This window comes from Drosophila serrata, unplaced genomic scaffold (genome assembly GCF_035046125.1).
Source record: "Drosophila serrata isolate PLE 108 unplaced genomic scaffold, ASM3504612v1 contig_190, whole genome shotgun sequence".
Lineage (NCBI taxonomy): Eukaryota > Metazoa > Arthropoda > Insecta > Diptera > Drosophilidae > Drosophila > Drosophila serrata.
The window spans coordinates 439,783-458,631 of NW_028257088.1; the positions used below are offsets into that span (position 1 = coordinate 439,783).

Genomic DNA, 18,849 nt, shown 5'->3' on the forward strand with positions numbered 1-18,849 from the left:
TTTTTATTAAGGTAATATTAATTAAATTAAACTTTTCTATTTTTTAGAACTTACTAAAGCCTGCAAACGTTAATATTTCTATAAATTTTGAAAGCGTTGTCGACCAGTCCAAGTCATCGATGTATCGATTACATACCGATTATGCCGTCCCCATTGCGCGGCCATTTCTTAAATGTAAGCTCACGTTACTTAAATTCCCCGCTACAGTTTCATTCAATTGTCAAAACTTTTCTTTTGCTTACAACATGTCTTACGCGTATTTTGATAATGTTTTGCGAGAGGTTCGAGTCTTGCTGACTGATACCCCGGCATCTCTTATCCGGGTTCTCAGGGCCTATAAGAAGAAATATGGAGTTCTGTTGCCGCATCGCAGGCTGGGCTTTTCGACTCCAGAGGAGTTTCTCCGCACATCGGGCGAATTTAACATGTTTAAGCGCGGCAATGAGGTCTTTATCAGCGCAAAACCCGACGATGCCAACGTCCCTTCTATGAGAAGCAGAGCCGAACGGATCCAGGAGCTCATGCGTCGTCAGGCTATGGTAAGGGTTGACACCGCCCTGTAACCCAACGTTCCTTTATAGCCCTATCCCGCATGCAGATCACAATTGTGACCAGGCGAAGACCCGGACGCCGTCGTGGGTGATCTGCGAAGGTTGTTGTAAAGGTGGGGATACACAATCTGAAGAGGATCCCGTGCATGACGATCTCTTAGCTGCCATGATTTAATGTAACTTGTCCAGTGAAAAGCCTGATGCCTTTGTACAAAATGGTCTGAATATACTTATTATAAATAAATAAACATTTTGACATTAATATATACAATATTGTCCACCGACTTCTTATGCACAAGCTTTAATGGCAATGAACAAATGATTTCTTGGCAAAAAAAAAGGATTATAAACTAAGAGTGTCCAGTCAGAAGTTACTCTTTGACGCGCTGCACCTCGCTAGCGTCGAATGGGATCTCCTCCACCTTGGTAAAGCCCTGGAAGCGAATGATCTTGCCGGTGCCCTCCACCTTGAGATGTTTGGCGAACTGCTGTGCCGGCGAATCGGCCAGATCCTCCTCCGACTTGTAGCCATAGAACTTGGCCCAATCATTGCGCCCGGTATAGACCATGTAGCAGACAAGGCCGAATGCCTGCCATGCCAAAACAGCGTAGCCGATACTCAGGCGCCGCTTCCACAGCTCGGCCCGGTGCTCCGGTATCGGATTCGTGTTGCGTCGCACCCAGCGCCGCAGCCATTTCATCTCGAATAGCGCCATGTCGTCGATAAACACAAAATTCCTATTGGTTTCCAAATAAAAGGTTATATAAAAAGAAATTCCAAGCGAAATGCGAGACGAGAGACGAACCGTAAACAAACTGAATGTAAACAGCTGATTGGTGTGGCAGTGCTGCCAGACCTAAGCGAGGTATTAGAACACGACGTTAACCCTTCGGCTGACGCACGTCATTTATGTGTGCCACAAGCTGAGTTTAAATTCAATTTTTAAATTAATGGCCTACTATAAACCTATCTATGTTATTATTATTAATTTAAGTTTATAACATATGTGATGTATGAGATTAGGTAAAATTTGTGACCATAAATATGATATATATTTCATAAATATTTTTATTAATTTATTGATTTTTAATAGCTTAATTAACGTATAAATTTTTAATTTTTTCTTCCCCATATATAATATATTTAATAATTATACAGAAAGCTAGTAAAATGAAATACAAAATTTATCCCCATCCGAAAACGAAGCTTGCATTGCCCTTAAAGTTATTCATTAGGTTTTACATTGCCGCTCAGTTCATTCGTATACGTGTATATAAATTATCAAAATCTTTTTTATCGGAGCATAATTATTATACGAAAAAATAAAATAGATTTCAGTTGAATTTAACCCTTACTCGGCCTTCACGTGGAAACCGCGAGTTAAGTTTAGAACCTATCGACACCGCATATAGTCTGGCAACACCGAACAACCGTGTCAACACTCAACGGTGCTTTGTGAACAGGCGATTGTTGTTGCTGGGCCCCTCTGCTCCTCCAAAAGATAATCCAACTCCGATCGGGGCAAACAAAGCCGCCAAGCCAAACGGTTTCTTTTCGCCAATCTAAAACGGGAGACCAGTAATCACAACGCCAGAGCAGAGCCAACACAGAGCAGCGACGAACTGAACTGAAGACAGTTGGCGCTGGGCAGCAGGAGGAGCGAGGAGCGAGGAGCGACGAAGACCGGGTAGAACCTTCAGGAAATTGCACACCTTTCGCAGAGCAGAGACTGCTCCGACCAGGCAGGCGGGCAGGCTAGGCCAGGAGACCGCCTAGAGGCTTACTGGAGGTCGTCAAAAGGTTGGTCTCCGAGTCCGAGTAAGTAGTGCGCCTGACGATGTTTCCTTTCACTGCCTCCCCTGTCTTTAGTGCTTATTGTTTTTCCTTCCCCCTTTTTCTGAAGTTGCTCTGGGACACTGGGAGCTACTGCAGCACAAAATGCCCACCACCCAGCAGTCACCGCAGGGCCATACCCTTGGCCATGTCCAGGGACAGGCACAAGGACATAGTCTAGGCCACCATCAAGGACAACCGATGGAACAGTCCAAGGACGACAAGGAATGCAACGAAGGCGATGTGGGCGTTGCGGGCAACAATATACCCAATCTCTCGACCATGTCGTTGGACGAACTGAAGCAGCTAGACAGAGATACCGAGTTCTTCGATGACTTCATCGAGGAGATGTCCGTGGTGCAGCATCTCAACGAGGACATCGATTCGATGATGATCCAGGTGGAGAGTATCTCAAGTGGGTATCATTAAAGTAGAGAGCACAGATGCAGTTCCTAATCCCAATCTAATTTCTGTGCTTTTAGTGGAGAACGAGACAAAGGGAACGCATTTGGTGGAGCTGAAGCGCCGGCTCAGCGATGATTACACTGCCTTGAAAACGCTGGGCGAGAAGTGCGACCAGCTGAACAAGAAGTACATGAAAAAGTCCGAGGAGTATGAACCGCAGCACATAAGGGTGAGTTGCTTGTAAACAAAGTGTCATGTAATGTGGGGGGTGAGTCACGTTTCGTTATTGAATTTAGGTTGATAAAATCTGTTAACCATTAGGGAAATTAATAATTCGGTTCTGATACAAATATAGAGGACTAAATCCTTATTTAAACCACGTCTTCCTGCAGGAACTCCTTCAGATTGCTGCCTCTAATGCCGATGCCGACTGTGATCGTCATGTGGAAAACTTTCTGAACGGCAAGATCGATGTTCAGACGTTCCTCAACACATACCAGAGCTCCAAGAAGATCAGCGCCGAGCGTAAGGCCAAGGAGGAGCGCCTGGGCACCCAGTTGAGTGCCCTGGAGCGGGCTGGCATCTAGGAATGCCATCCGTGACCCGTTCCCTTCAGTGTTATCTCACATTTCATACCACTACCAATCCCCTCCATCCGCCACGAGTCGCAATATAGAGTCTAAGCATCAAAGAGCATCGAGGAGCAGTCGGGAACAGCTATGGAGAAGTGGAGTCAGGCGTCGTGCGATCCTTGGAAGATTATAAGCACTAGTTTTAGGCTATATTTAAATTCTTGTAAATCGGTAGGAGCTACTTATACATCCTAGAAAGGAACGCAAATATGTTATGGATCCCCAGCTCCCGGTCCCCGGCTAAATTTTTAATTATCAACAATCATAACCGCATGTATTCCCACGTTTTAGGCTACAAATTATTCCGGCTTTTATTTTGTATCATGGCCAGCCAAAATTGTTCTATTTGTATTATGTATATTTAATAAACTTGATTTATCTCGGATTATCTGGTATGTGTTCTCTTTCTATTTCGGGGAATATCGAAATTATATTTTATTAATACTTTTATACATTAAAAGCAGCTCGTATTTGTTTTATGGGATTTCTAGTTTTCAATATATGATATGTGCACTTTTATTTCCTAAAATATAATTATTTATTTATATTTGTTTATATTTATATTTCTTTGTTCACAATAAAAACCATCTGAAAATCGAAGAAGAATTTTAATTAATTTTATATTATATTTTTAAAAAGTAAATAATTTTAAGAAATTAGGTCTCATATCATACATTTTATTGTATGATTATAAATAATATATAATATTTAAAAGTTTGTGCAATTTTGTGGCGTTAGGGTATTTTTGCACTCTAGGTATTATTTGGTATTTTCAGAGATCCCCATTTTGGCCATAAATTCAAGTTTAGCCTGCCATTTCCCCGCTCCCTGCTCGAAGCTCTTGAATGGACACCGTGTGGGCCAGCAGCTATAGCTGATAAACGCTGCTCCTCCTCCGCCGTAGCGCCGGCTGTGCCCTTGCCCCTGTCCTTCACTTGGATCACATAATCTTGCTCTCTCTCTGACGCGATAAGGCGGAGCACACAAGCACTTCGTCATTGGAGAAGTTCACCTGCATTTGCAACCAACAATCATGGCTGAACCCATCGAGGTGCTGGTCTTTGGCTCGGCCATCATTGATTTCATATGGTACGTCGTGTGGCGTTGCAATATCTTCATCCTAATCACAGTACCTTCATTTCCGTTGCAGCTACACACCCCGCCTGCCAAAGCCCGGCGAAACGCTGCACGGCAATAGCTTCCAGACCGGCTTCGGCGGCAAGGGTGCCAATCAGTGTGTGGCTGCCGCACGCCAGGGATCACGCACGGCTCTGGTGGCCAAGCTGGGAGCGGACAGCTTCGGCGGTGATTACCTGCGCCAGCTGATCGCCGAGGGTGTCAATGTGGTGCACGTGCAGCAGCTGGAGGGCCAGACAACGGGTGTGGCCCAGATAGCCGTGTCCGATGGCGGCGAGAACAATATTATAATCGTGGTGGGAGCAAACAATTCTCTCAGTGCCAGCGATGTGAGCAAGGCCAAGTCCCTGTTCGACGAGGCCAAGGTGCTGGTGTGCCAACTGGAGACGCCCGTGCCGGCCACGGAGGCCGCCCTCAAGGAATTCCGAGGTGTTTCCATATTGAATGCAGCCCCGGCCATGGAGAATACGCCTCAGGTGCTACTCCAGCTGGCCAGCATCTTCTGTGTAAATGAGACCGAGGCAGCGCTGATGACGGGAATGCCCAGCATTCACTCTGTTGAGTGAGTTACACTCTTGTTCAATAACGAAATGGTCCTAATCCTGATTCCCATCATCCACAGAGAAGCCAAAGAAGCCGTTCGCAAGCTCGTAGATATGGGTGCCAACACGGTGATCATCACGCTGGGTAAGCTGGGCGCCGTTCTGGGTGACTCCAAGCAGTGTCTAGGCGATTACCAGCACGTGCCTGCGCCCAAGGTGGCACCGGAAAAGGTGGTGGACACGACGGGAGCCGGCGATGCCTTTATTGGAGCGCTGGCCCACAACATAGCACAGCATCCGCAGGGTGAGCTGGCGGAGCATGTAGCCGCCGCCTGTGTGGTAGCCTCGCAATCCGTCCAGCTGCCCGGAACACAGGCCAGCTTTCCGCGACGCGCTTAGCCGATGCCAACCAAGTACTTACTCTCTACCGCCAAGAGTGCAATAAATCTCTGTGTGACGTACAATGCTCTATTTAATGGTAATCGTAAGTATAAAAAGAAGTTCTTTCCAACGGGCTACACGAGCAATTTTGGTCCACAAAAAGACGAAGACTGTCGGCGGCACATGGTGTGTTGTTGTTGTTGTTGTTGATCTCTGTGTATTGTGGGTTTGTTTGAAAATGCGACATCCTGGCTCCAGCTGCAACCTTTGGGATCCAAGATGATGGCATCACTTCTTGCCCGACTTCTTGATGCCGCCACCCACAAGCGGTCCCTTCTTGGACGCATTCGCCTTGGCCGCCTCCAAAGCCTTCTGCTGCTCCTTCTGCTTCTGCTTGAAGGCCATGTCGTCTTCGTCCATGTCCTTGGAATCCTTCTTTGGCGCCTTCAGAGGCTTCTTCTTACCGCCCTCGCGTCCAGACATGATTCCTTGCTATTGATGCTGCAGGGGAAATGCCGAAAATCAGCCAATATTCGGAAAATTCAACGCCCAGCGATGTCACGCACCTTTATCACACGTTTTCCTCGCAATCAGTGAGCAGAGCAGCAGCAGAGATAAAAATACCAGTATCTACCATCGAAATATGCGAAAAATACTAACTATGCAACAAATGCTAAAAACAACAACCGTGTATTACATTTTCTGTCTCGTTCTAGCACAGGCACAACTTATGGAAGGAAAACTGTTTGACCGCATTCGATAGATGCATTCAATACGACTCTGTGCAACATGGCAAGCGGGAATTTAAAGCAGGTTGGAGCAGCTCTTTTTGTTAATAAATGTATAATAAATGTTTTCTTCCAGATGGCAATATTTATGCTTTCGCTATTTTCGCTGGGGGCTTTTATTCAATTTTTCGACTAGCCCCAACCAATAGGTTATCCAGCCTGGTGCAATTCCTATATATTGGCATGAAACTCAGTGACCCCATCGATTTTATCGATAGGGCTATCGATTGCTTGACATCTCCGGTGCAACACTGTTTTTGCTGTTCTCTTTCGGCTGTTGTTTCGTGTGTTGACCAATAAATTTTTCGCATATTTTTCCCACTTTTCCCCAACCGAGAACCGCAATAAGCGTATTAGGCCAACGCCGCCAGCCAGCGCAGCAACCGCAACGCGAATCTTTGGCCCCACGCACGTGTGAACTCTGCCCGCAGCGAAGCAGTTACCGCAGATCCATCGGCAGCCGACGACGTTCCAGGAAGCGACATTTACGCTACGCTACACATACAACAACAGCAGCGGGAGCAGCGCGTGAAAGCGAGCGAGCGAAAGAAGGGAGCAAGCAAGCAGGAAAGCAGAGAAGAAGCGAAACAGGGAATCCTGTCCAGAACGAAATTTGCTAGCCAAGAGTCGCCCCCTTTTGGGAATCCTGCCAGCACAGCACAGCATAGCAGCAGTGGCAGCAACTGTTGTTGTTTTATTTGCTCTTTTGATTTGACTTTCTTTTGTTTGTGTGTAAACAAGCGCGAGCGCAACCCAGCAACCGGAATCGGCTCCAATTACTATCTCCGAGCCCCCAAGTTAGTTGTCCAGTTCGCCACTGGGTCCATCCCCAATCCGTCAAGTCGGGCAATTAAAGATGGCCGCTGCCGCTGGGAGCGCAGTGAATGCGGTGAACGACTGCTTCAGCATCGGATCCACAGTGGTCTGCACGACCTGTTTCAATGAGGAGGTGGAGGGCGAGGTGCTGGCCTTCGATCACAACACAAAGATGCTTATCCTGAGTATCCTTTTTACAAAGAAAAAAATCTACCGAAAAAAAAGCAACAAATATTGCAAATTTCACTCACATTAAAGTGAAAGTCCCCCTGTTTTATATAATACATATCACAAGTGGTTCTCCTTACATCTGCCCCCTTGCTAAATCCTCTCTAGAATGCCGGTCCAAGTCCACGGAGGAGCTGAGTGATATCTACGCGATGAACCTCTCGCTGTGCAGCAACGTTCAGGTGGTCAAGGAGTGCAACGGCAACTTTGACGATCCGCAGAAGCTCAACCTGGAACAGGTAAGGGAAGAGGTAGTGAGCGGCATCTAGATAGCCCAGCTAATCCTTGGCCTCTCACCAGGTGAAAATGCGCCTGAGGAAAACAGTGGAGCGGAGGCAGGACTATCTCAAGTCCAAGAACGCCGACGTCAGTCCAGAGGCGCAGGAGCTTTATAGAGCGATAGCCAAACAATACGGGGTATGGATAATGCTCCACCGCATATCATCTCCTTCTGCGGGCGAGGAGTTATTAACTTGATCCGATCTCTTCTTTTGCAGTACAATGAGGTCTCCTGGCAGGGACTCAACATACAAATTCTGAATGAAGTCACCATCTCGCCGCCGTACCGAGTGGACAATGTGGTGTCCAGCTCGAACAACGAAACATCATGCAATTACATTAAACGGATTGTAAGAAACTCTGCCAAAAATCATCATTCATAACAGGACTGTCGTAGTGTGCAATGAGAAGCAGGGAAAGAATTGTATAAATCATATGTATACAAACAATAAGTAATTATTTGTTTGTTTCTTCTTTTTTTTTAACAAAATTATATAATTATAAATCGAAATTCACTAGTTCCAACCGAAAGAATTATGTTTGCAAAACTCCAAAAATTATTCAATGGCTTGTTTATTAAATATGATATAAAACTACAATTGGTCAATGATAACGTTTTAAATGCGAATTTTAATGCAATTTATTTGAGACAAGAAATAAGCGCAATAAATGCAGACTCTTCTGCTTTCTGTATCTGTATTAATTCCAATTAACTTTACGATGTAAGTGTTAATTGTTGTTCCAAGTGCTATGACAATCGTGTTGCGAGTATCTTTAAGCATTTAAGAACCTAAGACTATTAATTAATTGCAAATATCGTTGCCAGATTAAACAGTTCTTCAACACGAGACCCTCGCCGGTCCCAGAAAGCGGTGCTGCGGCCAGCACCTCGTCAGCATCCGTGTCTCCCACGTCCTCATCTTTGTCGTCGAGTAATGCTGCATCTGGATCTCCGGTTCCCGCAAACTAATTAATAAAAAGAGAAAAGAAAAAAACAAACAAAACAAAAAAACAGAAATGTGCTTCAAAAAGGACATACTATTTGTTTTCTTTTTAAATATATATATCTCGGGGATCGTTATATATAGACTTTAAGGACTTTTTAAACTTATTTTAGTTAAAAATGCTTAAAAGATGGATTCACATTAATCTTTACTATCTTCGCTGGCTTGTAAAAACAAATCCTGTTAACATTTATTAACTCCAGAAGTATAAATATTAATTTTTTAAACAATATTATTATTAACTTGTCGAACTAACAAATCTATTTCGTTTGGTAACATTCCTATAAAAAGTTTAGTTGTATTTTAAAATATACACAAATATAGTTAATAATTTGTAACTTTTAGATTGAAAAATCCATTTAACTGTATAGCTCTCCTAATTGTCTCTTTAAATGGAGAAAACTTTAGATAATAATTTAAAATTATTTTAATATTTTGGTTTTTATAGAATATGAATGTTCCATTCAATTTCATTTTGGGCGATAACTCCGATAACTGCCGGCGAACAGCTATCGATAGCCGATATTGCTGTGTGTATTCCATTCGCTGTGAATGGCTCTATTGTGAAGCCAGCTGAAAGGCCGCATTTATTTTATATTTCATTATTTTTGGGAAAAGAACAAACAAATAGGAGCCTGCAGCGATGGAGGATGTACAAAAACACAGTGTCCATACACTGATATTCCGCTCCCTGAAGCGCACCCACGACCTGTTTGTGTCCAACCAGGGAAACCTTCCCGAAATCGACGACCGGCTGTAAGTGCTTGCAGTTTGTAAAGAAAATGAATTAATTACAAATATTTTCGGGAGCAGAGAGAAGCTGCGGCGCTCCATCAAGGCTAGGGACAGCTATGGACTGGTCCTGGACAAGGCCGCCAAGATAGGCGATGCCAGGAGGGGAGCAGGAGCCCCGGTGCCGGGCGACAAGCCGCTGGCAATTACCGATGGCAGCGCCGAGGGCTCCGCTGCCGGTGGCATGGTCAAGTACACCGGTGGCAGAGCTATGGAGAAGACAGGAGCAGGAGGAGCAGCACCACCGCTAGTCACTGGCAGCCACACATCGCTGGTGCGCGCCTCTCTGCCCAACAACAACGGTGGAGCAGCGGACAATAACAGCGGTAAGGGGGCAAATGGAACCGCCAGCAACCTGCAACTGATACCGAAGAAGGCACCGACCATCCCGAAGCCCAAGTGGCATGCACCGTGGAAGCTCTCCCGCGTCATTTCCGGCCATTTGGGCTGGGTGCGCTGCATAGCCGTGGAGCCCGGCAACGAGTGGTTCGCCACCGGCGCCGGCGATCGCGTGATCAAGATCTGGGACCTGGCCAGCGGCAAGCTGAAGCTCTCCCTCACCGGCCACGTGAGCACTGTGCGCGGTGTGGCCGTCAGCTCGAAGCATCCGTACCTGTTCAGTTGCGGCGAGGACCGGCAGGTCAAGTGCTGGGATCTCGAGTACAACAAGGTGATCCGTCACTATCACGGCCATCTGTCCGCCGTCTATTCGCTGGCCCTGCATCCCACCATCGATGTGCTGGCCACCTCGGGCCGGGACTCGACGGCACGAATCTGGGATATGCGTACCAAGGCCAACGTGCACACGCTGACGGGACATACGAACACTGTTGCCAGCGTGGTGGCGCAGGCAACCAATCCGCAAATCATCACCGGCTCCCACGACTCCACCGTTCGACTGTGGGATCTCGCCGCCGGCAAGAGTGTCTGCACGCTGACCAATCACAAGAAGTCCGTGCGCAGCGTGGTCCTGCATCCGTCGCTGTACATGTTCGCCTCCGCCTCGCCGGACAACATCAAGCAGTGGCGCTGCCCGGAGGGCAATTTCGTGCAGAACATCTCCGGCCACACGGCCATCGTCAACTGCATGGCGGCCAACAATGATGGTGTGCTTGTATCGGGCGGCGACAACGGCACCATGTTCTTCTGGGACTGGCGTACCGGCTACAATTTCCAGCGCTTCCAGGCGCCCGTCCAGCCCGGCTCCATGGACAGTGAGGCTGGCATCTTTGCCATGTGCTTCGATCAGTCGGGCACGCGCCTTATCACCGCCGAGGCGGACAAGACCATCAAGGTGTACAAGGAGGACGATGAGGCCAGCGAGGAGTCTCATCCGGTCAACTGGCGGCCGGAGCTGCTCAAGCGGCGCAAGTTCTAAGCCACAATCCTCGTCCCCTAGTCTTTAAGCAAACTTAGGCTACAATTTCCCAAACGATTTCATTAAAAAACGAACCCATTTACAAGTTGCGAGTATTTATTCATGGAATTTGGTTAAAATATGAATCTTTCAGCTCCTGGACCTCTAGTATCAAAAAATGTTCGGAGTAGCGTGTTCTTTTAAATTGTTTCTTGTTTAAATTGTTGAACTTTGAATTGTTTTTCGGCTATAATTGTAATTGTAGAACTGTAAATAAGCTTTTAACATTAATTCGCAATTAAAAAAAAAGGAGTAAATTAAATTTAAACAAAAAATACATATTTAGACAACGAATTTAAACCATTATAGTAATTTTAATTAAAAGAAAAACGACGGCACAGTTGATGGCATAAGAACCTATGTCTCAATTAATTTTAGTAAATAAATTAATTTAAATTATGCCCTAGCAAAGCGAATACAAAGTCCCAATTACATGGGTCATAAAAGTAAATTAAATTAAAAAAATACATATTTAGACAACGAACTGAAACCTTTATAGTAATTTTAGTTAAAAGAAACGACGGCACAGTTGATGGCATAAGAACCCATGTCTCATTCAGTTTTAGTAAATAAATAAACAAAATAAAAATAAGTGAATTGGTTCGTTGCACGACCTTCGGCTTTCAACTTACGGGCAAAGAGAACTTCCAACCATCGATTATATGGGTAAAAAAAAGTAAATTAAATTACAAAAAAATACATATTTAGGCAACGAATTAACGAGTAAAACAAATGAATTAAAACGATGGCACAGTTGATGGCATAAGAACCAATGTCTCATTCAGTTTTAGTAAACAAACAAACAAAATAAAAATAGTAAAAATAAGTTCACTCCGGGACCGATGACTATGGAATGAACCTAGGCTTGTCCCGGATCCGCCTTTTATAGGGAAACCAGGGGAAGTAATTTGACGGCCGGGCCTACTTTGGTAGGAATTTTAATTTCAGATTTCTCAGTTTGTCGTCTTGGTTTCTTATTCTATAATTATTTAAAAAAATAATAATTTGAGAAAGTTCATCCCCTGTATTATTTAATTAAAGAGTTGTAAAGTTCTTGGATATCGTAAATTATCGTACTATAAAACTAATTTAATGAGGTGGTATTTAATACTTAAATACTACTAATTTACCCCTAAAAAACAGTTTTGAAATTTTAGAAAAATACCAGCTTAAGATTTTGCCCTTATTAGACACTGTTTTGATAGATATTTTAATTAATATCAAGTTCATTTAACTGATATTGCTTTAATAAAATTTTCAAAAGTATTTTTTGAAATAATACCACCCTTTCGAGAACCCAATTCCAACCTAGTATCGGAATGAAAAGACAAGGCTTTAACTTTCTAAGCCCAAGAAGAAACGAAATATAGTCGATATCGCGCGCACTCATTTCATTTGAGTTCTTGGTACATATTTTATTGGTTTTCGGTTTTGTTTTTCTTTTTTTTACACATAAATAATTTGAATTATTTGCTGCATAAATAATAATAATAATAATAATAATAGCATAGTAATATATTGTTCAAATATTGTTTTGTTGTGGGCTCTTCTCTGTTTATATTTGATTTTGTTGTTGTTAGTTGCGTTTGTTGTTTCAAATTCTCGCTTTGTTTTGACTTTTGTTTTCTTCTTTTTTTCGCTATAGTTAACAAAGAAAAAGCTCTAAACGATTTGTGTATTATAGTTATTTATTAATTAATATTATGTTGTCTAGTCCTTTGCGTACATTTTTATCATTTCATGTTTTAAAATCACAAATAATTGTTGTTTGAAACAAATCTTATATTTCCATCTTTTCCATCTTATCAGCGTCTCTCTCTCTCTTTCTCTCTCGCTATCTCTATCTCTTTCTATATCCTTTTCGTTACTAGTGCGTCTCGCTCGAATATATATCAACTATCTCGATCGCTGTCGTTCGTGACTTGACTTTTAAGTGTTTTGTGTGTTGTTGCTTCCATTACTTTTTGCCTTTTCTTTAAAGTTATACTTGTGTTGCTCTCTCTCTCTTTCTCTCTGTCTCTCTTTTGTTTATTTATATATATATATATATGTGTGTGTATCTTTTGTGGTTCTTCTTGTATTTAGTTTAGTTTTTAATATTTATGGTTTGCTTTGTTACAACATCACCATCATTTCTCTGTGTTTCAACGCTTATTTACACAACTGACAAAAATAATCGCTTCGCTTCCGACAAGTCTCTCGATTATTTTGTCTGCAATTAAACAATTAAAGATTAAGAATATTATATATCATAGAAAACACACTCACACACACACACACAAACTTTAGGCTTAATTCTAAATTTAAGTTAAATTTAATTCAAAAAGCAAATAATAGGTCACAAAACGGAATTTTCAAACTGAAACCGAAATCAGGAGTTGGCTGGCGTGTGCGTGCACTGCTGGCTTCTGGGGCGTGCGAGCGGTGTGTTAATAAATAATAGTTATATATGACTTAGCCGTAAGATTAAACAAAACTTTTATATTTAAAATATATAGTAGGGGAGGCCGAGACGCGTGACACTTGTTCAAATTTCGAGCTGTTGCTACCCTTGGTGGTTAAACTGTACACCCGGAGAGGAGACTGGCCTGGTGATCCAACCCATATTTCCCATCTCCCAGAGTCGCTTCTGCTGCTCCTGCTGCAGCTGCTCCTCTTTTGCTTCCCTCGCTTTCAACTTTGTCTCAATCCGTTTCAGCTTCTTTGTTTTTCTTTCCATTCTAATTATAAATCTTGATGGCCTTCTCGGAGAAGTTGAGCGAGCTGCGCTTGCGCGATTTGTTAATGTGATCCAGCCCAAAGAAGGGCAACTGGCCGCTGGTCCAGCATCGGTACACATCCAGGTCCACGGTCGTATTGTCGTTCACTTCCGCGTTGTGGCCCATGGTGATGACGCAGAACTTGTAGTTCTCCCACTCCTTGTCCGGGACATTCAGGCGCTTCTGGATGCGTTGCTTCAACATACCATACTGCTCGCCCTGACGCGCCTTGGCGAGGAATGGTACGCCAAATGAGTTGTACAGCTCCTTGCTGAAATGGGCCACCGGTATGAGATACTCGTTCTCCGCCAGCTGCATCTCGTCCGCCGGCACCTCCTCGATGCGATAGATCTTCTGGGCGCCCTGCGTCGTCGATATCGATTCGGTGGTCTTTAGCAGCGTATCCAATGCTATTTCATCCTTACAAATCGCCACTATCTTGTGATTGCTGACCTTTAAAAGCCGTAACTTTCGACGACTGTTCTCCGCGAACGTTATCTTCTTGGCCGCCTCGTCCAGCAGTCCCTTGACTGTGTCGTTCTTGTTGGGATACAGCACCAGCTCCTTCTCCTCCTTGAGGTCGCTGCTTACCCAGACGCACTTGAACTGCTTCTTGTTGTCCAGCTCGTGGATGCTGAGCGACAATCGCTGGTAAAAGATCCGTTTTGGTGTGCTCGCCTTGTTGTATGCCACCAGATCCTTGATGGTGCCCTGGAAAATAATAAACAAATACTGTATATAGTTGGTACTCTAAGGATATTTGAAGCAAAGGACGATATATAAATCGATCGTTGCTTCATATTTCCGATAAATCGATATTCTGTTTGTTTCTTTAGATATTTTTCGATAATCGATATTGTGAATTGTATTGTAATCGACATTGTAAAGTGAAATGCGATATATTTCGATAGTTCCGTTGACTTCGATCGATACACCCAAGAATAAAAGAGTAGAAAAGAATTAAAAGAGAAACCGGTTCCTCCTTCACCTTTCTCCTGATCGATCATTTAAAGAGTAAATCTTATTAGACGCCTAATACGCACCTTGAATGTGTAGGGCACCGCATTGCCCGCCGTCTCCTTGTAGTTGTTGATGCACATAAAGAATTGCAGCTTCTGGGGATCGGTATTGAGGCGCTCGGCCACCGCATTGGTTAGCTGATCGTAGTTGTAGCGATTGGAGAGCTCCAGCGTAAAGTCCGGCTCGTTGGGGTTGCATTTGTCACTGAAGATGATCTCGATGCGGTAGACCAGATCGAGGAAGTAGTCCTCCACTGTGGGCAGGTCCAGCCTGGCATCGACGGTCTCGCGCTCAAAGATGAGAATGGGACCCTGCAGGTGATCCTGCGGTATGAAGAGAACACTGTCGATCGGCTCGTTCAGATTGGCCACCTTCTTGTCGGCGTACTCGTCGAAGATGGTCAGTTCGGTGTCCGGCTCGAAGCCCAGCTTCTTGTTGACCTCCGGCACCAGGTCGATCAAACGCCGGCTCTGCGGCTGCTGTGTGCATCCGATGTAGTTGAGCCGCTTGTTTCGCGCATCGTAGTACTTGAGGAACAGGAGGACATCTGTCTTGGGATTGAAGGGCGGCAGGGGAGCAGGATTTTCGGGCGAGGCCAGCTCCAGGAAGATGACCCAGGGCTTCTGCGACGTGGGTATCTGCTCAATGGTGCGCGAGCTCTCCGCCTCGAAGTCGAAGTGCAGAAACTTCTGCGTTTGGGCTGTGCACATGTTCCACATCCGCATGCGATCCCGCGACACGCCAAAGCCCTTGACAAACATATCCACCAGCTCGTCGACGGTTTGGTTCTGCTTGAGCTTAAACGGCCGCTGGTGGGTCTTCTCCAGATCAAAGAGACGACGCTTCTGCTGGCCCTCAAAGTACTCCTCGAGTATAACGTGCACGGACACATAAAGATTGGCCTCGCTGCGCTCCTTGCGCCTCGCCATCTCGATGCGCTTCTCCAGATCGAGTCGTTCGACCAGATCACTCGAGATCTCGCTCTCGGGTATGTCGCCCAGGACACGATCCAGCTCCGACTGTCTGATGTAGACCAGCATGTAGGCATTGCTGCACTTGGCATGGAACGATATCTCATCATCCATGCCGCCGTAATTCTGTTCAATGGCCTCTTGCTTGCGGCAGCTGGAGACCACATCGTCGTCAAACTTAAACCAACGTCCGTCCGCCTTTGGATTGATGAAGACCACATAGTGACCGCCATGGTTGTCACCTGAATGCACCAGCACCGCGTGCAGCACATAATCCGCCGAAGTCTTCTCGCCCTCGGCCAAATACCGATCCAAATTGATCTGCTCATAGAACTCGAAGCGATCATTGTACTTGATCGAGCTATCCGTGATGGGATCGTATTGGAAACGCATCAAATGCAGATGAAGGACGGGCGGGAATGAAGTGAAGATGACGCCCTTGCTGGCCTCCTATAAATAGAGAAATCAAGGATTATTATTAAGGCTTTTCAAGGTGAAATATAGAACAGAAAGTGAGTTTAAAACCAACTCACCTGCAGGCCATGCACTCCGGCATCGTATTTGTTGTCGCCCTCCAACGTCTCAGAGGCCACATAGTCCTGGAAGGACTCGTAAATGTTCTTCTTATCCTTGATATTCAACTGAATGTCGTAGAAGGTCTCGTAGCGTGTGCTGTTGTAGTCCACATTCTTGCACTTGATGTACGAGGACATTTTGCCCTCGAACAGGCCGGGTATGGTGCCCTCCAGGCACGTACCCTTCATCTTCGACTCCAGCTTGTCGAGGAGAACGCGCAGGAACTCCTGCACATCGTGCTGCATAAACGAGTCGAGCGTCTCCCAGCCAAACGATTTGGTTAGCTTCTTGGTGCCCACCGGACGATCACCGAACTGCAGTTCGTGGAAGACCCGCTGCAGCGATAGACCCACCGACTTGGTGCTATCATCGGCCTCCGTGGGAATACGATAGACAGCCAGCCGCAAGGAGTTGGTGAAGTACAGCGTCTGGAGCAGCGAGTTCATGTAACAGGTTGCGCCCTGATTCTTGAGCCCCACATAGCCGGTGTGCTTCTTCGAATCCCAGAGGACGCCGTGCGGGGCATCGGCAATGACATGTACTTCCAGCGTGATGCTGTTGTTGTGCACATAACTCTTGTCCGCATCCTGCAGCTCCTGCCAGGTTATGAAGTTCGAGTAACCGTAGTCGTTCTCCTTCGAATAAAACAAATGCTTGATGCGCTGCCGCGAGAAGGGCTGGGCGTCCGGCTTGTGACACTTGAGCCGCAGCTCGGCAATGGCATTGCACGACCATGACGGCGAATCGTTCTCCCCGTTGCACTGCAGGAAGAAGCCCAGTGCCCGCTCATTGGGTATAACCATTATCTTCCATGGCAGCATTCGCACATAGACGGGCGGCGACAACCGCTGGCTCTTTAGCTGCCCAACATTCTCCACCGTGAAGGAGAATGTCGTCTCCGATCGGAACTGGTCCTCCTTCGTTTCATCGTCCATGCCCATGGCCTCCACCGAATCGTTATTGCCGGCAAATGTCGTCGAACTGCTGTCGGCGAGTAGCTGCTGTGGCGGCACGTTGCCGTTCTCGCTGGGCAGCTGAGTTATTGCTCCCGCGGCGTGCAGCTGCGGATGGATCAGGTTCTTGAATTTCGGCAGTTGCGGTGGCGAGTTCTGCTGCTGCTGCTGCTGTTGCTGCGCAGTCTGTTGCTGTTGCTGCTGCTGCTGTTGGAGGTCGCTGGTGATAATCTCGACCTCTTGGGTGTCCTGGGTGTCCATTGCTTCGATCGAGTGGTCTGTTTCTATTTCCATCTTACTCGGCACTTGAATGGTGCTGAATTTGGCGGCTCCTCCGTTATCCGGAGGATCTCGGGAGGAAGGGAGAGGGGGGTGACAGATGTGTTGGTGGTTGAGGGATTTGGAAGCGTTGCGAGGGATGCCTTAGGAGTGTTGCTGTTGCTGTTGGAGGCGCGTGTCACTGGTTCAACTGGACAACTTCTGGGTATACTCTGACGGTGTTGACGGCTCTTCCAGCATATATGCGGCGCTCTTTAACCGCTCTGCACTGCCGGTGGCGTTCGCGAAAAAGATTCTGTAACAAACAAATGTTGAAAAGAAAAAAATGAAATAAAATGAAAACACGCACACAGGCAGCGCCGCGCAGCGCACACCGCACACGCATGCCGCGAAATGAATATGCAAATATGTGCCAGCCAATTACGCATACATGCATAAATAATGTACAGGCTTTCTTCTGTGTGCAATGACTGGATGAAAATTTTCTGGCCAGGCCATGTTTTATGCAATTTGTTGCGGCGGCGGCAGGAAGAAGCAGAAACGGCACCACGAGCGGCAGCAACATTAAATGCGTCGCTGCTCTGCCGCTTCTTCCCGCACACATACATATACGAGGGCGCGCATACACACACACACACACACGGGCGCGCACACACGCACACGCACAAACTTGCACTTTTCTTCTTACCTTGCCGTTCGATTCTTGCCAAAAACAAAAAGTGTCTATATGTATGTACATTTAAAAAATATATATATAATTTGGCTGCTCGCCGCTGTCCAGCGTGCGTCGATACGTATTACGATTTAATTGAAACCGCAAAATAATGTTCTTTTGTATTTTGCAGTGTGCGTGCGAGAGAGCGCGTGTATGTGTTTTGTTGTGTGTGCTTTCTTTCCAACTTACACTTCAATTTATGGCCGTACACTTCTACATCGGTATGGGTAGCTGCGCTGTTTTCGGCTGCTGTAGGTGTGTGAGTTTTGCACGTCGGATTTGGGGTAGCAAACAAAAAAAGAATTTGTCGAAAACATAAATTTTGTATCAGATGGTTATCGTTTAAACTTTACAAGAAAACACCTGGCGTAACTCGCCATAGGTTATTAATTTAATATAACGACGAACGCCTGCTGTATAAGTGTGACCAACTGCCGTGGAGAGAAAAACCTAGCACCTATTTGGAAAAACATATCGACGCAAGCGATAGTGTCGACTATCGCAGCTGTGACAATTATCGCATAAACTATTTGCATTTATGCGACATTTTTCCCACACAGTAACGCACTGGGAACAAAATAATAAATAAAATAAATAATAAATACTAAAGATGAGAAGCTGGCAGCTGCATTTTGCGAAATAAACAGAACAATATTGGTAAAACGGAAGCTGTGATGCCAACCCGGCTTGCAAGTGATGCCATACCATCTGATGGACCAATATTGCCCCACTTGACTTTTTTCAAAGTTTGATAAATGGTTCGAAAACTT

General features: G+C 45.5%; 7 protein-coding genes across 11 annotated transcripts; 4 read left to right on the forward strand and 3 right to left on the reverse strand.

Annotated features, from left to right (window-relative positions):
- Window positions 1–809: 809 nt before the first annotated feature.
- On the reverse strand, window positions 810–1,494 carry LOC110179669 (uncharacterized). The gene is made up of 2 exons (XM_020947280.2): window positions 1,358–1,494; window positions 810–1,289 (listed from the first exon to the last, which is right to left on the reverse strand). Exon 2 carries the CDS (start codon window positions 1,265–1,267, stop codon window positions 923–925), a length of 345 nt encoding a protein of 114 aa, XP_020802939.1. The 5' UTR covers window positions 1,268–1,289; window positions 1,358–1,494; the 3' UTR covers window positions 810–922.
- A 278-nt stretch (window positions 1,495–1,772) lies between these two features.
- Window positions 1,773–3,810, forward strand: Vsp37A (Vacuolar protein sorting 37A). 4 transcript variants are annotated; one of them, XM_020947288.2, is made up of 4 exons: window positions 1,773–2,370; window positions 2,456–2,800; window positions 2,868–3,019; window positions 3,183–3,810. In XM_020947288.2, exons 2-4 carry the CDS (start codon window positions 2,491–2,493, stop codon window positions 3,375–3,377), a joined length of 657 nt encoding a protein of 218 aa, XP_020802947.1. In that variant the 5' UTR covers window positions 1,773–2,370; window positions 2,456–2,490; the 3' UTR covers window positions 3,378–3,810. The 4 variants fall into 4 exon arrangements, with proteins under 4 accessions (XP_020802947.1, XP_020802948.1, XP_086685444.1 ...); XM_020947289.2 differs by having other exon boundaries at window positions 1,805–2,352; XM_086829318.1 differs by having other exon boundaries at window positions 1,987–2,370; window positions 2,422–2,800.
- A 359-nt stretch (window positions 3,811–4,169) lies between these two features.
- On the forward strand, window positions 4,170–5,562 carry LOC110179675 (ribokinase). The gene is made up of 3 exons (XM_020947286.2): window positions 4,170–4,511; window positions 4,573–5,121; window positions 5,182–5,562. Exons 1-3 carry the CDS (start codon window positions 4,456–4,458, stop codon window positions 5,498–5,500), a joined length of 924 nt encoding a protein of 307 aa, XP_020802945.2. The 5' UTR covers window positions 4,170–4,455; the 3' UTR covers window positions 5,501–5,562.
- LOC110179676 (translation machinery-associated protein 7 homolog) lies at window positions 5,556–6,130 on the reverse strand. The gene is made up of 2 exons (XM_020947287.2): window positions 6,049–6,130; window positions 5,556–5,983 (listed from the first exon to the last, which is right to left on the reverse strand). Exon 2 carries the CDS (start codon window positions 5,963–5,965, stop codon window positions 5,771–5,773), a length of 195 nt encoding a protein of 64 aa, XP_020802946.1. The 5' UTR covers window positions 5,966–5,983; window positions 6,049–6,130; the 3' UTR covers window positions 5,556–5,770.
- Window positions 6,131–6,539: 409 nt separating this feature from the next.
- On the forward strand, window positions 6,540–8,627 carry Lsm12a (LSM12 homolog a). The gene is made up of 5 exons (XM_020947290.2): window positions 6,540–7,271; window positions 7,423–7,553; window positions 7,615–7,731; window positions 7,812–7,943; window positions 8,420–8,627. Exons 1-5 carry the CDS (start codon window positions 7,127–7,129, stop codon window positions 8,561–8,563), a joined length of 669 nt encoding a protein of 222 aa, XP_020802949.1. The 5' UTR covers window positions 6,540–7,126; the 3' UTR covers window positions 8,564–8,627.
- Window positions 8,628–9,118: 491 nt separating this feature from the next.
- Window positions 9,119–10,849, forward strand: Tango4 (transport and golgi organization 4). The gene is made up of 2 exons (XM_020947291.2): window positions 9,119–9,353; window positions 9,411–10,849. The coding sequence occupies exons 1-2, from the start codon at window positions 9,241–9,243 to the stop codon at window positions 10,765–10,767; spliced, it is 1,470 nt and encodes a 489-aa protein (XP_020802950.2). The 5' UTR covers window positions 9,119–9,240; the 3' UTR covers window positions 10,768–10,849.
- A 1,291-nt stretch (window positions 10,850–12,140) lies between these two features.
- Usp7 (Ubiquitin-specific protease 7) lies at window positions 12,141–18,575 on the reverse strand. Of its 2 annotated transcripts, none has more exons than XM_020947285.2 (4): window positions 18,269–18,575; window positions 16,090–17,659; window positions 14,609–16,006; window positions 12,141–14,276 (listed from the first exon to the last, which is right to left on the reverse strand). In XM_020947285.2, exons 2-4 carry the CDS (start codon window positions 17,377–17,379, stop codon window positions 13,527–13,529), a joined length of 3,438 nt encoding a protein of 1,145 aa, XP_020802944.1. In that variant the 5' UTR covers window positions 17,380–17,659; window positions 18,269–18,575; the 3' UTR covers window positions 12,141–13,526. The 2 variants fall into 2 exon arrangements, with proteins under 2 accessions (XP_020802944.1, XP_086685446.1); XM_086829320.1 differs by having other exon boundaries at window positions 18,053–18,508.
- Between the last annotated feature and the right edge of the window lie 274 nt (window positions 18,576–18,849).

Bases quoted from the DNA above. Each gene is read 5' to 3' on its own strand.
- Vsp37A (XM_020947288.2), top strand. From the start codon at position 2,491: ATGCCCACCACCCAGCAGTCACCGCAGGGCCATACCCTTGGCCATGTC. The intron at 2,801-2,867 runs GTGGGTATCATT...CTGTGCTTTTAG, and splicing joins CCAGGTGGAGAGTATCTCAA to TGGAGAACGAGACAAAGGGA. The intron at 3,020-3,182 runs GTGAGTTGCTTG...GTCTTCCTGCAG, and splicing joins ATGAACCGCAGCACATAAGG to GAACTCCTTCAGATTGCTGC.
- Usp7 (XM_020947285.2), bottom strand. From the start codon at position 17,379: ATGGAAATAGAAACAGACCACTCGATCGAAGCAATGGACACCCAGGAC. The intron at 16,007-16,089 runs GTGAGTTGGTTT...CTCTATTTATAG, and splicing joins CCGGAGTGCATGGCCTGCAG to GAGGCCAGCAAGGGCGTCAT. The intron at 14,277-14,608 runs GTGCGTATTAGG...ATTATTTTCCAG, and splicing joins CGGTGCCCTACACATTCAAG to GGCACCATCAAGGATCTGGT.
- LOC110179676 (XM_020947287.2), bottom strand. From the start codon at position 5,965: ATGTCTGGACGCGAGGGCGGTAAGAAGAAGCCTCTGAAGGCGCCAAAG.
- Tango4 (XM_020947291.2), top strand. From the start codon at position 9,241: ATGGAGGATGTACAAAAACACAGTGTCCATACACTGATATTCCGCTCC. The intron at 9,354-9,410 runs GTAAGTGCTTGC...TTTCGGGAGCAG, and splicing joins CCCGAAATCGACGACCGGCT to AGAGAAGCTGCGGCGCTCCA.
- LOC110179675 (XM_020947286.2), top strand. From the start codon at position 4,456: ATGGCTGAACCCATCGAGGTGCTGGTCTTTGGCTCGGCCATCATTGAT. The intron at 4,512-4,572 runs GTACGTCGTGTG...TTTCCGTTGCAG, and splicing joins GCCATCATTGATTTCATATG to CTACACACCCCGCCTGCCAA. The intron at 5,122-5,181 runs GTGAGTTACACT...CATCATCCACAG, and splicing joins CCCAGCATTCACTCTGTTGA to AGAAGCCAAAGAAGCCGTTC.
- Lsm12a (XM_020947290.2), top strand. From the start codon at position 7,127: ATGGCCGCTGCCGCTGGGAGCGCAGTGAATGCGGTGAACGACTGCTTC. The intron at 7,272-7,422 runs GTATCCTTTTTA...AATCCTCTCTAG, and splicing joins CACAAAGATGCTTATCCTGA to AATGCCGGTCCAAGTCCACG. The intron at 7,944-8,419 runs GTAAGAAACTCT...TATCGTTGCCAG, and splicing joins GCAATTACATTAAACGGATT to ATTAAACAGTTCTTCAACAC.
- LOC110179669 (XM_020947280.2), bottom strand. From the start codon at position 1,267: ATGGCGCTATTCGAGATGAAATGGCTGCGGCGCTGGGTGCGACGCAAC.